The sequence below is a fragment of the Plasmodium relictum genome, assembly GCF_900005765.1.
Source record: "Plasmodium relictum strain SGS1 genome assembly, chromosome: 12".
NCBI classification, from domain to species: Eukaryota; Apicomplexa; class Aconoidasida; order Haemosporida; family Plasmodiidae; genus Plasmodium; species Plasmodium relictum.
This window is the reverse complement of record NC_041690.1, coordinates 367117-385359: the sequence shown is the minus strand read 5'-3', so window position 1 is coordinate 385359 and position 18243 is coordinate 367117. Positions and strand designations below refer to the sequence as shown.

At 16.9% G+C, this 18243-nt stretch overlaps 5 protein-coding genes across 5 annotated transcripts; 3 read left to right on the top strand and 2 right to left on the bottom strand.

The window, feature by feature from the left end:
- Positions 1-377: 377 nt before the first annotated feature.
- Positions 378-3562, top strand: PDEdelta (phosphodiesterase delta, putative; the record flags this gene model as incomplete). Its single annotated transcript, XM_028677873.1, has 6 exons — positions 378-460; positions 644-789; positions 893-1047; positions 1139-1290; positions 1499-2835; positions 2982-3562. The coding sequence occupies 6 exons, from the start codon at positions 378-380 to the stop codon at positions 3560-3562; spliced, it is 2454 nt and encodes an 817-aa protein (XP_028534219.1).
- Positions 3563-5428: 1866 nt separating this feature from the next.
- Positions 5429-7034, bottom strand: PRELSG_1210100 (RAP protein, putative; the record flags this gene model as incomplete). Its single annotated transcript, XM_028677872.1, has 2 exons — positions 5429-5634; positions 5837-7034. The coding sequence occupies 2 exons, from the start codon at positions 7032-7034 to the stop codon at positions 5429-5431; spliced, it is 1404 nt and encodes a 467-aa protein (XP_028534218.1).
- Positions 7035-7687: 653 nt separating this feature from the next.
- On the top strand, positions 7688-9295 carry PRELSG_1210000 (conserved Plasmodium protein, unknown function; the record flags this gene model as incomplete). Its single annotated transcript, XM_028677871.1, has 1 exon — positions 7688-9295. One exon carries the CDS (start codon positions 7688-7690, stop codon positions 9293-9295), a length of 1608 nt encoding a protein of 535 aa, XP_028534217.1.
- A 513-nt stretch (positions 9296-9808) lies between these two features.
- On the bottom strand, positions 9809-12922 carry PRELSG_1209900 (conserved Plasmodium protein, unknown function; the record flags this gene model as incomplete). The annotated part of the gene is made up of 2 exons (XM_028677870.1): positions 9809-9983; positions 10179-12922. The coding sequence occupies 2 exons, from the start codon at positions 12920-12922 to the stop codon at positions 9809-9811; spliced, it is 2919 nt and encodes a 972-aa protein (XP_028534216.1).
- A 3907-nt stretch (positions 12923-16829) lies between these two features.
- Positions 16830-17532, top strand: PRELSG_1209800 (proteasome subunit beta type-2, putative; the record flags this gene model as incomplete). The annotated part of the gene is made up of 2 exons (XM_028677869.1): positions 16830-17156; positions 17272-17532. 2 exons carry the CDS (start codon positions 16830-16832, stop codon positions 17530-17532), a joined length of 588 nt encoding a protein of 195 aa, XP_028534215.1.
- Positions 17533-18243: the final 711 nt, after the last annotated feature.

Genomic DNA, 18243 nt, shown 5'->3' with positions numbered 1-18243 from the left:
TATATATATATATATATATATATATATATATGATATGTATTTTTGTAAATAGTTAAGTATTAAAAATAAAGAAGAAAATAATTAAAAAAAAAATACAAAAAAAATAAAAAAATTAAATTAAAGTAAGATTGAACTAAAATAATAAAAAGGGAAATAGTGCAAAAATAACAATGAAAAATAAAAAAAAATCTAAAGTACTTATAGAATTAAAAATAAAATAATTTTTTTTTTTAATACTTTCTTAAATATTGAATAAATTAAAAAAAAAAAATTAAACTATATATATACCTAATTTGATTTATTCTATATACCATTTGCAATATAAAACGGAAAATACTGTCTACAGATATTTAAAATTTGTTAAATTTTATAAGTTAATGAATGAAAAAAATAATGTTAAAATGGATGAGGAAAATGAAAAGAAAAAGGAAAAAAAAATGAAAGATATGATAAAAAAAAAGTACGCATTTTTTTTTTTTATATTAAATGTTAGCATATTTGTAATTCATACTTTTATAAATAAATACTAAAAGTATTGTAATATCATTTTATGTTTTTAACAATTATTAAATACTTTTTAACTTTACATTTTATTTTAATTTTCAGAATATAAATATATATATATATATATTTTTTTTTTCAGATGTTATGTTTTCCCACAATTCTCTGATAAAAATAATGAAATAGAATATGATATGTTACGAATATATAATATAAAAGAATTTATTTCCATTCATTTAATTGTGTCACTATTAATTATTCTAATAGAATGCTTTATGTTTTCTTTCGGTAATAATGAGATTTTTCTGAAACTTCTAACTTATATATATAAAATAATATTCTATTACATTTTTATACTTATTATTATTTATTTTTCCTTTTTTTGTTATAGAAATTAATAAAAAAGAGACGTCTGTTATGGAATTATTAGTAGTTACCTTTTCTCTTTTAAATTGTTTAATGCATATTATTGTACTAATAAAAATTTATTTTTTTTCAACAAAAAAAATATATACTAAAAATTTGTATGTTGGATATATAATTATAGTAAGTTACTAAAAAAGAAGAAAAAGAAATTATTACTATAAAATAGAAGAATTTTTTTATTTTTTTATTTTTTTATTTTTATTTTTATCAGAATCAAATTTTTCAATTTTTGTCTTTATATTTATTTTCAAAACGAAATCAAGTTGATAAAAATGATACTTTTACTTTCTATAATAACAAGTTCAGTTTATATTTACATTTCTTTGTAGACTCAGTTTTCTTATTATGTTTACCCACATTAAAGTATAGTTCTTAAAAATTTTATTTTTTTTTAATATAAAAAAGAAAAGAAATTATTCTAATAAATTAAAATGTCTTTATATTTATATTCTTTTAATATATATATAGAAGTTATCAAAATTAAACTTGATTTTTCCAATACCAAACCTATAAGAAAAAAATTGATTACTGTAAAAATACTGATTACAATTTTTTTTTCTTTTTTTTTCAGATTTCTTGTAACCTTTATATTTATGATAGCTTATTTAAGTATTAACATAATATTGATAGTATTGATTAATTTTGAAAATGCTAAAAATAAAGTGGATTTTTATTATATGTATATACTAAGTGTTCTGTTGATAATGTTTTTTATTTTAAGATGTTTAATGGAAAAAAGGAATAGAATTTTATTATATATGATTAAAGATGTGTTATCAAATAACTATAAAAAATTTTACGAATGTAAGTCTAATTATGATAAGGAAAGTGATTCTATAACTGTAGATATATCTAAAGGTAAATATGATAAAAAAGAAGATAATTATAAGTTTTTATTTTCGGATAATAGTATATTTTTTAATGATTTCACTATAAATGCGTGTTATAAAGATTATTATTCTGTATTTTATTTTTTAAAAAAATTATTGACAATTTGCGATAAAAGCAAAAATTTAAAAGAAAGTATTAATGAAAAAAAAGGTTATGATAACATAAAAAAACACTTAAACGAATCAGATATTTTAACTATAGCATATGAGGCAGACGTCTTAAAAAATATAAAAAAGATTGATTCAGATGAAATAGGAAGAAATTGGGACTATTCATTTATAGATTCTGAATATGGAAAATCTACTTTAGTCATATTAGAAGTGGGCTATCATTTAATTAATCCATATATTGAAAATAATGAAAAAAAAAGAAAAAAGTTACAATTATTTTTATTGTTAATTAATAGCATGTATTTTCCTAACCCATATCATAATGCTAATCACGGCGCTACAGTTTGTCATTTATCTAAATGTTTAGCACATATTACTGATTTTGATAAACATTTAAATAATACCTATATGATCTGTTATTTAATAGCTTCTATTGCTCATGATGTGGGTCACCCAGGAAAAACTAATGCCTATTTATCAGAAACTAATCATATTTTATCTATTAGATACAACGATATGAGTATATTAGAAAATTATCACTGTAGTATAACTTTTTCTATTTTACAACTTATAGGATTCGATTTTTTAATTAATAATGAGGATACTAAATTAGTAGATAAAAATAACTATACAAATATTCGAAAATTTATTATTGAATTAATTATTGCTACTGATATGAAATTACATTTTGAATATGTAGATATATTTAAAAAAAGAAAAAAAAGCGAAAATTTTGATATAAGTGATAGAGATGCTATAAATCTAGGTACTATTAATATTAAATTAGCTGATATTGGTCATACTTGTTTAAAATGGAGAGATCATGCAAAGTGGACTATGCTTGTTAGTGAAGAATTTTTTTCTCAAAAAAAAGTAGAAGAGCTCCATAAAAAAAAAAAAAATATGGGTATAACATAAATAAATATATTTTATTATATGCTGTATATATGTGTTGTTATCTTTAAGTATACAATAAATACTACTATTTGTGATATTTTAGTTTTAATAAAAAATTATATATATATATATATATATATATATTTTTAATTTCAGGTTCATCTTACGATTTTAACAATTTTGGTAGTCAAGAATGTATAGATGAAGCTATGATTTTCAATTATGAAAATATTTATATAAATTATGTAAACAATATAAATAACGTTAATAAATATGATTTCAGTTATATAAAACTAAATTTCATTCATCATCATGACTTTGTTAAAAGTATACCAAGTACTCAAGTTTATTTTTTTGAAATTATTGTTTTGCCACTTATTCAAGAATTACAATCAATGGAAAAATCTAAAAAAGATATTACTCAAAAAGTCTTGCATAACTTAAATATAAATTTAAAGACGTGGAGATTAATAGAAAAAAATATAAATTTATTTTATAACACAGAAAAGATGAGAGTTACTGATTATTATAAAAATTTAGAAAAAAAAAAATTATTAAGAGGAATAAGTTTATTGGATATTGCTGAAGAAGATGTCATATCACTAACAAAAGATTTCGTTAAAGATGAAAATACAGAAACAAAGGAAGATAAAAAAAAAGATGTAAATAATAAAAACTCAGAAAAAAGAAAAAACAATAAAAATGGGAAAAAGAAAAAAAATTTTACACAAAAATAATCAAAATTAAAAAAAAGTTATGTAATACCAGAGGCTTTTATTGATGTGCATATGGATCTTATATTGGCTCAAACATTTACAACATAATAGAATAGAAAAAAAAGAGAAAAAGAATAAGTGACAAAGGATTGTTATGAAGCAAATATATACTAGAATGTGAAGCCACTTAGACTGTGAAGTTGGCATTTTCATAGACAGAACATACATATATAAAAATTTTTAAATTATTGAATTCTAATAAATATATTAAAAAAAAAGAAAAGAAAAGAACTTATCTATATGCAATTAAAAAAAGTAAATATAAAAATAAGAAATGTTTGGAACTTAAATAAATTAGCTTAATATATAAAAATAGATTTAAAAAAAAATTAAAATAAATAAAAACTTGAAATATTAAAATTTTTAAAAAGGTTATTCTTTAAATATTGAATATGACTTTAAAAAATATGTAACATATAGAAGCATATGCATATACAATATGTACATGTGTTTAACATAATTTCTGTATCAGCATATAAAAAAAATGTAAGACAAAGAATACACAATTTATTTTTTATTCATTATATTAAAAACATTTTTTTAAGTTTTTTCTTTTCTTTTTTTTCCTTTTATAATATATATAAAAAATAAAATTAATAAATAGATAAAATATAATAAATAGATTTTATTACTATTTTTAGTTTTTAAAATTTTTATAATTTTTTTTTTCCTTGATGATATCAAAGTATATTTAATCGAACTTTAATGTTTATGTTACGTAAAATTTGTGATTCATTTTTTTCTTTTTTTTGTGGAAAATGTTATTTTTTCAAAATTTTTTTTTTCTTCTCTACTCTTTTTAAGAATTCTCTTTTTTATATTTTTAAAGTTTTCTTATTAGTATTATTTTTTTAGAATATAAGTCTAATAATTTAGTTTTATTTAATATGTAAAATTTTAAAAAGAGCATAAAATGTGTGTATATGTATATTTTTTTTTTTTTTTTTTATTATATTACATATTTATTAAATTAATAAATTTTTTTAATTATACTTTTTCTTTTTTAAAAAAGTTTCAGCTAATCTATAAGAGATGTCATTAAAATATGTATAATGAAAAATAAATACTATGAATATATAAAAATTATAAATAGTACGTAAAGAACTTTCAGTATATCATCATTTTTATAAAATTTTTAAATATATATATATTCTATAACTTTTATTCATATTAAGATTGTATAGAATAAAAACAGTAAAAAAATGAGTTCCTTTTATTTAATGAAATAATTTTTAATAATAAAAAATTCAAAAATAAAGAAGTTAATAAAGTAAAATAAATATAATTTTAAACATTTGGTCTTTTAATTATAATTCTATTTACTAACTGATTTATTTATATAATTATACTTATTTTTTTTTTTTTCTTCTTCCTTAATCATATATAAATTAAATTTCATTCTTTATAAATTTGTACTGATTATGAAATATATTTCCTTGTATTTTTAAGCATATGTTTATTTAATTTTTAACTTGCTTTGTCTATATTTATTTTATTACATGTAATAAATAATTTTCTTCATACATATTTTATTGCGTTGTACCATAAAAGAATATATATTTTTTAATTTTTATGCATACTTTATATTATAAATTTCCTTTTCATTTCTTGAATAAAATAAAGGAGTATTATATATGATTCTTTTCCATATTATAATTTGACATATATTTAAAATACTTTCAACTTTTTTTTTTTTTTATATTTTAATAATTTATTATTTAAAATAAAATAGTTTATATTTAAAATTTTAAAAGAAAAGGTAAAAAGAAATAAAAAAAAAAAAAAAAAAGAATTTTTTAAACCTTTGAAATATAAATGTATTAATATTTATTCACTTTTATCTTTTTTCTGTTTCATATATTTCATATAGTCTTCTTTAATCATATTCATTCTTTCATTATAATATATCCTATCATTATCATCTAAAAATTCATCGTTTTTTTCTTTTAATTTCTTTAAAATAAATTCTTCTCTTTCACTTTTGTTTCGTAATTTTCTCCAATCAATATAGCTTATATGGATAACATTATAACCTTTTAAAAAAAATAAAAAAAAAATTAAATATATATATATATATAATAAATAAATTAAATTTTATAAAATTTATTTATAAATAATATTTAATATATTTTTTTTTTTATTTCATATAAATTTATATAGTATAAAAATTTGTAATTCATATTACAAAATATTTATGTGTATTAATACAATATATATAATTTAATTTTTAGTTACCTAATTTAGTTAAAATTCTATGTTTTAACTTTGTGTATGTAGTATATCTATTACTATTAGCGTAAAAGTGAGATGGGCCATCTACTTCAATTGCAATTGGTCTGTTATCACCAAATATTGAATCTTCTTCACTTTTTGAATTTTTTTCACTACTTGAATTATCTTCATTTTTTGATTTCAAAGGTCCTGCCAATTTTTCAGTAATTAATTTTATCAATTTCAATTTTTCTTTTTTTTCTTCTTCACTTAAATTTTCATCTACTTCAAAGATATTTGGTATATCTTCTTCATTTTCTATCAATTTTTCCGAATCATCGTTTGAAGTATTAGAAGAATCTGAAATTTTTTTGTTACTTAATGATTCGAAATTACTTTCATCAAATGAGTCATTTGAATAATTAGAATCATTAATTTCGCTATCCTTTATATTTAAAGGATCATTATCAAAAGTATTAACGTTATTTGTTGTTATATCTTCATTTAAATCATTAAATTTTCCTACAATATTTTCACCATTTAAATCATCATAATCATGCATATTTTCATTTTCACTTTTATAATTACTTTTTAAATTATTTGAATCGTTAATATCATGAAGTTGGTTTGTATTATTATTATTTGCTACTTTATCACTACTTTCTATATTTTTTTTATTTTTCTTATTTATTTTGTCTTCTTGTATATTTTCTTCTTTACATTTGTTCTTATATTCATTACTTTTAATTTTTTCTTCATCAAAAGAATCATATGTATTACTTAAAGTTTCATTATCCATGTTATGCAACCCATCACCACCTAAAATTTTATTTTTATTTTTATTTTTATCATTAAATACATTTTCATTAACATTAAAATTTATATTTTTTTTTTTTATATTATCATTCCCAGAATAAACAGCTTCATTCACCTCTAAATTATTAATGTGATTATCAAAATTAGTTTCTTCATTTTTTAAAGAAAATTCTATTTTGTCATTTATATTATTTAAATCATTAAAATTTTCCAAGTTTTTTATATTTTCATTATTTATTTTTGTTTCATCTTTATAATATTTCTTTTCTTTGTTAATTTTATCATTTATATTTTTATTTACTTGAATATAATTTAAATAGCTATTATTTATGTAATTATTGTTATCACAAAATTTTCTACAACTTCTAAACTTAAAAAAAAAGTTTCTACTCTTTCTTATCAGCATTATAATAGAAAATATTTTTTTGAAACATTAAGAAAAAAAAAAAAAAATTAAATTAAAATATTATGAAAAATATAAATACAAAAAGGTTAAAAATGAAATTATCTATGCTTTTTAAAAATTTTAAATATGTAATATCCAAATTTATTTTGAATACTATTTAATTTTTAATTATAAACAAAAATAGGTAAAAAAAAAAATAAAAATAAAAATAAAACTAAAAATAAAATAAAATGAAATAAAAATAATAAAAGATGAAAGAAAATAAATTTAAAAAAAACGATACAAGTTTGTAAAATGGTAAAACACTCTACTGATGAAAAAAAAAAAAAAAAATTATAATTTTTATTATCTTAATAAAAAAATATAAAATTTTCAATGACCTTTTTAAAAAATACATATTTTTTATGAAATGAAATATTGTTTTATATTTCAATTTTTAATAAATATAAAAGAGAAAATGATGTTTTATTAAAAAATAGAAAAATGTTGTAACAATAAAAAGAATATTATAATACTAAAATGATTAGAACCTTCTTTTTTTCCTAAAATTTTAACAAAATATATATTTTAATAACCAGCTTACAACTTTTTTTCTTCTTTTTTTTTTTAATAAATATAAAAAGAATTCAATTTTTTCAAATTATCTTTTTAAAATGAAAAAAAGCATCTTTAAGTTCACACAAAATACATTTTTGAAAGTAAATAATTTTTCCATTAGTAAAAGAAGCTATGTATTTCATTTTTTTGAAAATAGAAGTATAATAACTAGTAATATTTCTGATAATAAAGAAATTAAAATTAAAGATATAGGAGATTTAAAAATAAAAAGTTTAAAAAAAAATAAAAGCATAAAAGATGATAAGGATGATGATATATATATACTAAATGGAAAAATATTATATGCACAAAAAAATAAGAAGGCAAAAAATGAATCAAAATTAAACGATTCTTTTAAAAAAGTAAAATATTTAGAAAACTCAGACAATTCATCTTATATCAAATTAAGTTATAATTTAAAAAAAAATAATTTAGAAACTTTTAAAAATGAATATAATGAATATAAAAGAAGTGAAATAAGTAATTCTTTTAAAAAGGATATAAAAAAAGAAAATGTAGAAAAGTATGATGATAATAGTAACATTAATAGTAATAATATAAATGATAAAAATTATAATCAGAAAAGTGAACCAAGTAATTTTTATAAAAAAAATGAGATTAATGAAAAATTAGATGATTGTGAATTTAAAAATAATGATGATAAAATAAAAAATATATATATGAACAGCTTTAGTGACGAAATAAAAATTAATAATGAAAAAAAAAATGAAAGTGAACGAATTATAGCAAAAGAGGAGAAAGAAAAAAATACACAGACAAAAAACATTGTTAATAATGATACAAATAAAACAGAAAATATTTTAAATAACAAAAACAATTCAGAAATAAAATTTCCGAGAAATAATAAAAATATTGACAACGTTAAACATGATGTATATGAAATTTTAAATGAAATTAGTTCAGATAATGATAAAAAAGAAATAGAAAAGTTTTTAAATTATTTTTTATTATATAAAAATAACAATTCTACAAACATTTTAGGTAATTTTATCAGTTTTTATTTTTGTAATATATTGAGTGATGATCTAAAGGACTTAAAATATTATTATTTTGATGGAGTAAAATTAAGTGTCAATTCATTTTTTAACACCATAAGAGAATTAAATGAAAATCAACTATCTAAAATGACAAATATTTATTTAAAAGAATATTTTTTAAAAATATTCAAAATTTTAAAATCTCAGAATTTGAATTTACATTTTGATAATTTAGAAATAAATGACATGAAATTGCTATGTATATATAATATACTTGGATTAATTAGAAATGAAGGAAAAAGATCAAAAAAAGAAAATATAAAAAAATTTTTATATCAATATATATGTGTAGAAAATAAAGATCTTGCTCTTCTAAAAAGCAATAGCAAAATGAAGTTCTTAACTAATATTATAAAAAATGGTGTTACTACGCGTATGCACATATTAATAAACTTATCATATGATCTATCTACATATAATACTATTTCATCTAATTATATTACAAAAACAAAATTTAAAAATATAAATTTAGAATTTATATTTGAAAATCAACTAGAGAATCCTCTTTTTTCTTTGCAATCACATGATACAATAAATTTAAAATCATCAGGATGGTATTTAGTTGATGTTAATCAAATATTAAATGGTAATTTACCATATGAATGATTTTTAAAAAAAAGAAAAACAAAAGCAAAGAAAAAGAGAATACACTTTTTTTTTTTTAAACTTAATTATTATTGAATGCCACATATATTAATATTCTGAATAAATATTTTTGTTAATTGTTTTTAAATAAGTAATATTCTTTGATCTTTGAAGTATCTTTATTTATATTTATGTATCAGCAACTATTTTTTTTTATATATTTCTCATTTTTTTTTTATATTTTTACATTTTGTATATATATGAGTTATTATCGAAATTTTAAATTTATAAAGACCTTAATAAAAAAAAAAAAAATTATGAAGTTCTATTTATCATAATGTATAATTTAATTAAAAAAGTTTTATTTTATTTTTTTTTTTATGTATAATATTTCTTCGTTTTACTTAAAAAAAAAAAAAAAAACTAAAAAATTAAAATAAGAATTAATATTATCATTTAAATATATTTTTTTCATATACAAATGTAGAAAAAAAAAAAAAGAAAAAGGATCCTTAATAAAATGAAAAAAACATTTTATTCAACAAAGGGGATTTTCATATAAAATATATCTTCAGTTAATTTATTCATTTCTTCTAATTCAGGTATATTTTTATGAATTTCAGTTGCATCGATATAATTTTTTTGTTCTTTTTCGTATTCTTTATCAACTTCATCTAACTTATTTCTCTTTTTCTGCTTTTCTAAGTCTCTACATAAATGAGAAAAATAAAAAAAATAAAAAATAAAATATTTAATATGTATTTATTATCGAAGCGTGATACTAATTTAAAAATTCATGAATTGTAAAATATAAGAATTCATTATTTGATATATAAAATATATATAATTTAATATTTCATATTTATATATATAGATACACATTATTATTTTATTTTTTTCTTACTCTTTTATCAAATAAAGAATTTTTCTAATTTGACTATTTTCTGAATCAAATAAAACCGAATTTAAATTTTCGTTATCATTATCATTCAATGTATCTATCGTAGATTTTTTTTTTTTTTTTAAAATAGATAATTTTAAAGCTCTTATTTGTTCTTCATCAAAAGGTTCAACATCCTTCGCAGAATTTTCGTAAATGTTTATAGTTTCATCCGCTAAAATATGGATAATTGGCATTTTTTTATTTTCTTTGCTTGAAAAATTTCTTTTTATTAAAAGTAATTCCCTTATATAATCAATAGGATAAACAAAATTTTTATATATTTTTAATAATTCTTCTTTTACAGCATTATCTATGTCTAAATTTAGTATATGCTCTTTTTTTATTGGTTTTTGATTATTTAACACTAAATTCATTCTTCCAGTTTTGGTTTCATAAGTATAAGGATAAACATGTAATTTATTTTTCAACTTAATTAAGTCTTTTAATAAATAATTTAATTCAAAAATATTAAGTTTCTTTACTCTTTCCCATATGTCTTTGTTATAATTTTTCACCATTTCTACAGTTAATTCATTTGGGTTTTCGAAAAGAAAATCAAAAATAGTTGATGCTAATTCTTCACAAGGTACTTGTAGAAACTCTTTATATGAATGTTTATTAGATGAAAAATACTCGGTAACTATTTTTCTATACAATTTGTAATTTTCCGTTCCTAAATATCTTAATATAAATTCTTCACGTATACTTGAATAGTGATTATATGATTTGTTAAAACCAGAGTAATAAGTATCACATATATTCTTTAATAACGTAAAATTTTTATCTATATTATTTTTGTTTAACCGATATTCTGTATCCTTATGTAATTCTGCTCTCATAATATAAATGTTACGTTTTTCAAAAAATATATCTTCAAATTTTAATTGATCTAATGTTTTTGTTTTTTTTGTGATTCCATGATTATCTTCTATATTTTCATTTATTTTGCTATTTTTTAAATTATACTTTTTATCATATATACTTTCCTCTATATTTTTTTTTTTTAAATTATTTGTATGTTTTTCCTTTCTAAAATATGTATTATATATCTTATTTATAGTACTATTTGATAGATTAAATGCATTGCGAATACTTTGTCTTCTCACATTTTCAAATCTACAAAAAAATATATCTCCTTCCTTTAAATTCTCATAATCTATATAACGCTTTTCTATGAGTGTTACTACATCTTTTATATTATTATTATTATTACAAGTTCTATTATTTTCATCGTTGTTACTATTATTATTTTTTTCATCATTACTATCAATACTCAGAACTCTAGTAGAAAGTATAACAAATCTATTAAAAAATCCTAGTACTTTAGAAGGATATCTTAATTTTTCATCATAATTTGACACTTTGTTTTCTTCACATGCCATCTTTTTTATAATATCATATATGTATTCATTCATTATATCTGAATTTTTCATACTCCCTTCATACATATTTTTATCTGATGTTTTATTAATGATTCTAACATAAATCAACCTTTCTTTTTTATAAATGTAATTGTCCACATCAATATATTTTAGTGCATCTGGTTCTTTACATCCATAGAAATTTTCTACAAATTTTTTATATTTTTCATAATAATCCTTTTTTGAAATTCCTTTATTTTTTTTTTTTATATCGTTTTCATCAAAATCCTCTTTCTGCATATTTTTCTTATAATTTTTATCATCACATGAATCATTTGTATTAGCATTATATTTATTAAACTGATAATCTATTACTTTATTTTTCATATAATCAAAATTCCTCAGAATATTTTTTGTGTTAATTATATTATGTGATTTAATTTTTACTTTTATTGAATTTATTTTATTCTCAAATATATTAACTATTATATTATTTCCATTATTACAAAAATCAGAAATTTCTGCTTTAAAATAATTGTTTTCAAATAAATTTTCTATTAAAATAGTATGCTGTAAGCTTAGTAACTTTTCATTTAAAATGTTTTCGGGGAATTTTTTCATTGACAAAAAAACATATTCTAACTTTTTATTTACATCAATTATATATGCGCTTAACTTTGGATTAAATGATAAATCCATCATATCTTCTTCTTTATCATGTAATAAAAATCCTTTTATACAATCATGAATAAGAACTATAAAATATTTATTTCTTACACTTTTTAGAATTTTTATGAAAATCTTTTTTTCTGAATTTTTTAGCTCATTCAATTTTTCATAAATTTTTTCTTTTCTTTTACTTATTTCATTTGTATATAATTCACCAATTATTTCGCTTTTCTCATTTATTTCTTTAATTAAAACTACACATTCATTTATTTCACTTTTATTCATCCCATTTTTTACAATTTTTTTCATCAATTTATTATATAATGTATTATCTATTAAATTAGAATTATATAAATATTCATATAAAAGTTCATCTTCTAGCAAGTAATTATTTTCTCTTTTTATAATAACATTTTGATTATTATTTTTTAACCGAACATATATATCATTATTTATAATATCATATATTTTCCCTATTTTTAACTCTCCTACATTGATATTTGTTACATCATTTATTTTATTTAAATACTTCCTCAATTTATATTTTCTAATTATGAGCTTGTTTTTAACAGATTTATTCAAAAAGAAAAATCTGATTTTCTTATTTTTTAAAGCATAATTATATTTTAAAATGCATAAGATCATAAAAAAATAGAATATAGAAAAATTTATCATTTTATTAAAGTTTTATATTTTCTTTATTCTTTTTTTTTTTTTTTTTTATTATAATATTATCTATTTTTATTAATCATTTTCTAAAACTTGTTTACATTTTAATTCTGTTATTTCCTTGATTTTATTCATTTTTTAAATTACATAAAAAAATATATTAAGATAAATTTCTTATCATTTATGCTAAATTAATTATTCTCTTTCATTTCCATTTAATATATATATATACTTATTTTCTATTTTTCTTTAAAACACTTTTTATTTATTTTTTACTTCATCCTTTTTAAAAAATGATTCTATTTTATTAATTTTTTTTTTTAACTTGTATCTATTTTTATATTTCAATATATTAAATTTTTTTTTTTGATATTCCTTGCATAAACAAAATTTTTTTTTTTTATAATAATATCATTTATGCTATAATTACTTTTCTATTTTATGATTTCATATATTATATATTAAAATATTAGATAATATTCTTTATATTTTATAAAATTTTTTAAAATAAACCTCTATGTGTATTAGTCTTATTCTTTTTCTTTTTTTTTAAATATTGTGTATGTAAATTTTATTTATTTAAACTTTTTCTAAAATTAATTTTTTATTTAAAAGATAATATTCCATATATTTTTCATGTGAAATTTAATATATTTAGAATAATTATATTAATAAATTTTTATTATATAAGAAACTATTTTAAAGATATTTTAAAACATTTATAAGTTGACAATTATTGAAAATAAATAAAAGATAAAATAAAAAAAAAAAAATTAGTATTGATGTTATGAATGTATATATATATATATAGTAAAATAATTTTAGATGGTTATAAAAATTTTATAGATATTTTTATAAAAAAAATAATACAATAAATAATGAATTTATAGCTCTTTTAAATTACATCTACATATATATATGGCTTTTTTTATATGATACTTTTATTATTTATATTGTTTTAAAAATAAATAGCATAGTTCTTTTTATTCAAGATAATTTTTTTTTATAAATTTTTACAAATAGCAGTTATTCAAAAATTTTCATTGTACCTTCTTTTTCCTTTTTTTTGATGTTGACAACTTTTTCATATGACTAATACTTCAACATATATAAATATATATATATATATAATATATATTTTTTTTTTGAGAATATTTTAAATAGATTCATTGGGATTCTCTTATTTTCATGAGTACATATTTTTAATATTATTACAAATTTAAAAGAAATTTTTATTTATATAAGTTTTATTTTTTAAATAATTTTGTTGTTAATTCTAGTAGTTTGACAGTGTTCATGTAATAATTTAAATATAAATGAAAATGATTTTTATAAAAAAAATATAATGAATATAATAATAAATAAGAAAATATTGATAAAAGAAAAAAGAAAAAAAATGAAATATGCCAAAGACAAAAATTATATCAAAGTATAAAAAAAATTTCATTTTTATCTATTCTGATAAATGTAATAAATTTAATTTCTCAATTAGTCACATTTAAGAAAATTTAAAAAAAAAGAAATGAATATAAATAATGAGGCTTACATAGAACATATATTTGAGCATCAGTAAAAATTTTAATTTATTATTGTTTTTGTTATTGTGTGTATAATTATAAATGTACGATATCTTTGAACTTTTCAATAATAAAAAAAAATATGAAAGGAGTTCCTATGGAAAAGTTTAAGTAGCCTTAAAAAAATATATATATATAAAAATTTATAGTTATAAATAAGGTGATACTATATAGATTGCTAACACAAAAAGTTCGAATTTTATTTTTATTCTATATAAAGAAGAAAATGAATTTTTTAATCTATTTAATAATAAAATATATATAATACAAAAATTTCAACCGTTATTTTTTCAAGAAAAGGAAGAGAAACCTTTTTATACATCAATATAAAAAAATATATACTTTTTTTCTTCAACAACAAAAAATAAACACATATAACATGAATTAATTGAACTTATAAAAAAAGAAAAGTAATTACACAGGTTAAAAAAAATATATAAAGTATGAACATTATTGTATCATAGACATATAAAGTATTTTTAAAAGGATCTTAATTCAAATTATTATAATTTAAAACTATTATTATAATAGATATTTGAATAAATATAAAACGAAATTGTAAAAATATAAATGAATATACAATATTGAAATGTCTCATAAATATAGAAAAATAGCTACATACGTTTAAAAAATATTATATAGATAATCAAAACTTAAAATATATAATGTGTGAACTTGAGTATTAGAATTACATATTATAGTCCATTAAAACATTTAAAAAAACAAAAATTAATAGCCTTATAATTTGCTCATACAGGTATTTATTTAAAAAAATAAAAACAATAAAGTGTAAAAGAAAAAAAAAGACATGTAGAATTTAAAGAATAAAAAAATATATCTATTAAAACAACACGCCATTTATATACTATACTATTCCAAAATTATCTTTTGAAATAAATAAATCTTATTATTGTGAATATAAGGTAAAAAATTAACAAAATTTGTTTGTATTCATTTCTATATTTGTAAAAGCGTAATAGAATAATTTACTAATTAAATATATATATAAATTGAAAATTTATGAATTGTTTATTTAAAATTTAAAAACAAATATACAATAATATAATTTTATAAATTTATATGATACATTTAAAAAAACTCTTTTTTATATTTTCATATTTTGTTTATATATATATATATATTTTCTGTATCATTTTATTTAAAATTGTTATCAAATAAAATTTAGATTATTTTCTTTTATAATTTTTTGTTTTAATTTCTAAACTATCCTTTTATTTTCTTATGCACCTTATATTACTTTATTCTATTTTTTTCATTTAAAATCATTGTATTTTATTTCAATAGTATTAAACTTTTATCTTACAGCAGTTTATATTTTCCTAAGAATTATTTTTTTTTTTTATTCTTCCAATAAAAATAATAAACACTACTATTTTTATAAAAAAAAATATTAAAATAAATAAGCAAGATAGTATATAAAGGAACAATAATTGAAATTATTATATTATATGATATTTTCAATAATAATAATTATATATAATTGCAACTACTAAATTTTACATAAAAAAAAAAAATTAATATGAAAATACTTGATCTATTCTAAATAAAAAAAAAAAAAAATGCATAAATAAACAATAAAAGGTCCCTATTTAAAATAATGTTCTTTTGTATTTTTTCAAAGATGTGGAATGGAAAATAAAATATAATTAAAAGAATACATTTTAAGCTTTTTTTATATAAAATAAAAGTGAAATGTTAAAATTATAATTTTGTATTTTATAAAATGAAAAAATAAAATAAAATAAAACTATATAAAAGCAAAAAAAGAATGGATGAAATAAAAATAAAATTTAATTATATGCTAATAAAAAAAAAATAAATAAACAAAATAAAAATATAATTAAAATTATTTAGAAATTATGGCTATTATAAAACTACATATTTTTATTAATACAATCCCTTCAAAATTTCGAGTTCTCTAATAAAAATTTTAAATACTTTTTTAAATTATTTATAAAATTTTAGCATAAATATATGGAATTGCTTATTTTATTTTTTTTATTATACAATATAAAAGAAATATATATATATATATATTTTACTTTTTTTTTTAACAATTTAAATTATATAAAATACAAATAGAACAATTTTTATCTATTTTTATATTTATTTTTTTTACATATTTTTGTATTTTCCTGATATATAAATATTTACTTTTTTATATATATATTTTTGTATTTTCTTAATATATATATATATTTTTTTTTTTTAAAAAAAGGTATGCTTATTTACTCCTTTTAATTTTATATTTGTTGATTTTTTTTTTTTAATTTTTTGTTTAATTATTTCATTTTTTTTCTTTTTTTTTTTTACCTATGGATACATTAATTGGTTTAAAAGGAAAGAATTTTGTTATATTAGCAGCAGACACATATAGCATCAATTCAATTGTTAAATTAAAAAATGATGACAAAACAAAATTTTATGACATAAATGGGAATAAGTGTTTATTATTAGGAGGTTCTATTGGAGATAGAATTCAATTTGGTGAATTTATCAGAAAAAATGTTCATTTATACCAATTTCAGAATTCAACTGATTTATTTGTTAAATCCTTTGCTTATTTTACTAGAAAAAATTTAGCCTACTATTTGAGAAGAAATCCATATGAAGTTAATTGTTTAATAGCTGGATATGATAATGTAAATATAAAAAAAAAAAAGAAAAAATAAGCTTTTTTTATTTTTTAGGAAAATATGTTATTACGATGAAAACATATATATATATATATGTACATATATATTTTTTTTTTTTTAGAAAGATGGATATCAATTATATTGGTGTGATTACTTAAGTAATATGGATGCAGTAAATAAAGGGGCACATGGATATGGTGCTTATTTGGTTAATGCAATTTTAGATAAATATTATCACGAAAATATAAATTTAGAAGAAGCTTTAGTTATTTTTCAAAAATGTTTCGAAGAATTAAAAAAAAGATTTCTTTTAACTCAAATTAATTATGAATTACGAATTATGTCTGATAATAAGATAGAAAAACAATATGTCACTATTTAAATTTTAATAAAATTTTTTATTTCATTCTTTTTATTTTTTTTTTTTTTATGTAAATTTTTTTTCTCTTCTTTTTACATAGATTACCCTCTTTCTTATACATCTTATTTTTCATCATATATATATGTGTAGTTTTTTTTTTTTTTATATTTTTAAAAGTTTACTTATATTTTTTTCTTTCTATACAAAACTTTTTATAACTATTTTCTAATATAATTAATCATTAAATATAAAAAAAAATTACTCTTTATTTTTTATTTTAAACTTGACCTTTTTTATTGTTTAAAAAAGTATTTTTTTTTTTTTTAGCATTAAAAAAAAGGAATGAATAAAAGGGTAGACTAACAAATAGTATGAAGAATATGCATAAAAAAAAAAAAAATATAATATATATACTCTTAAAAATGCTTAAAATAAAGTTATTTTTCCTTATTATAACTGATTTTTTTTTTCATTTATAATTTTAAAATCTTAAAATATTTCACATCTAAATTTTTACTAAATAAAAAAAAAGTAATGTAGACATTTAAATTTAAACATTATTTTCTGTTATTCTATTTTATATAATAATGTTATTATTGCTTTTTTTTTTTTTTTGTTTTGTTTTTATTTAAAAATTAATCATTCTTTCTTTCATACAAATATGTGCCATTTATCCTCGTATATGAGTAAACTCCAATTACTGGTAATGTGGTAACCATTAATATAATTAAA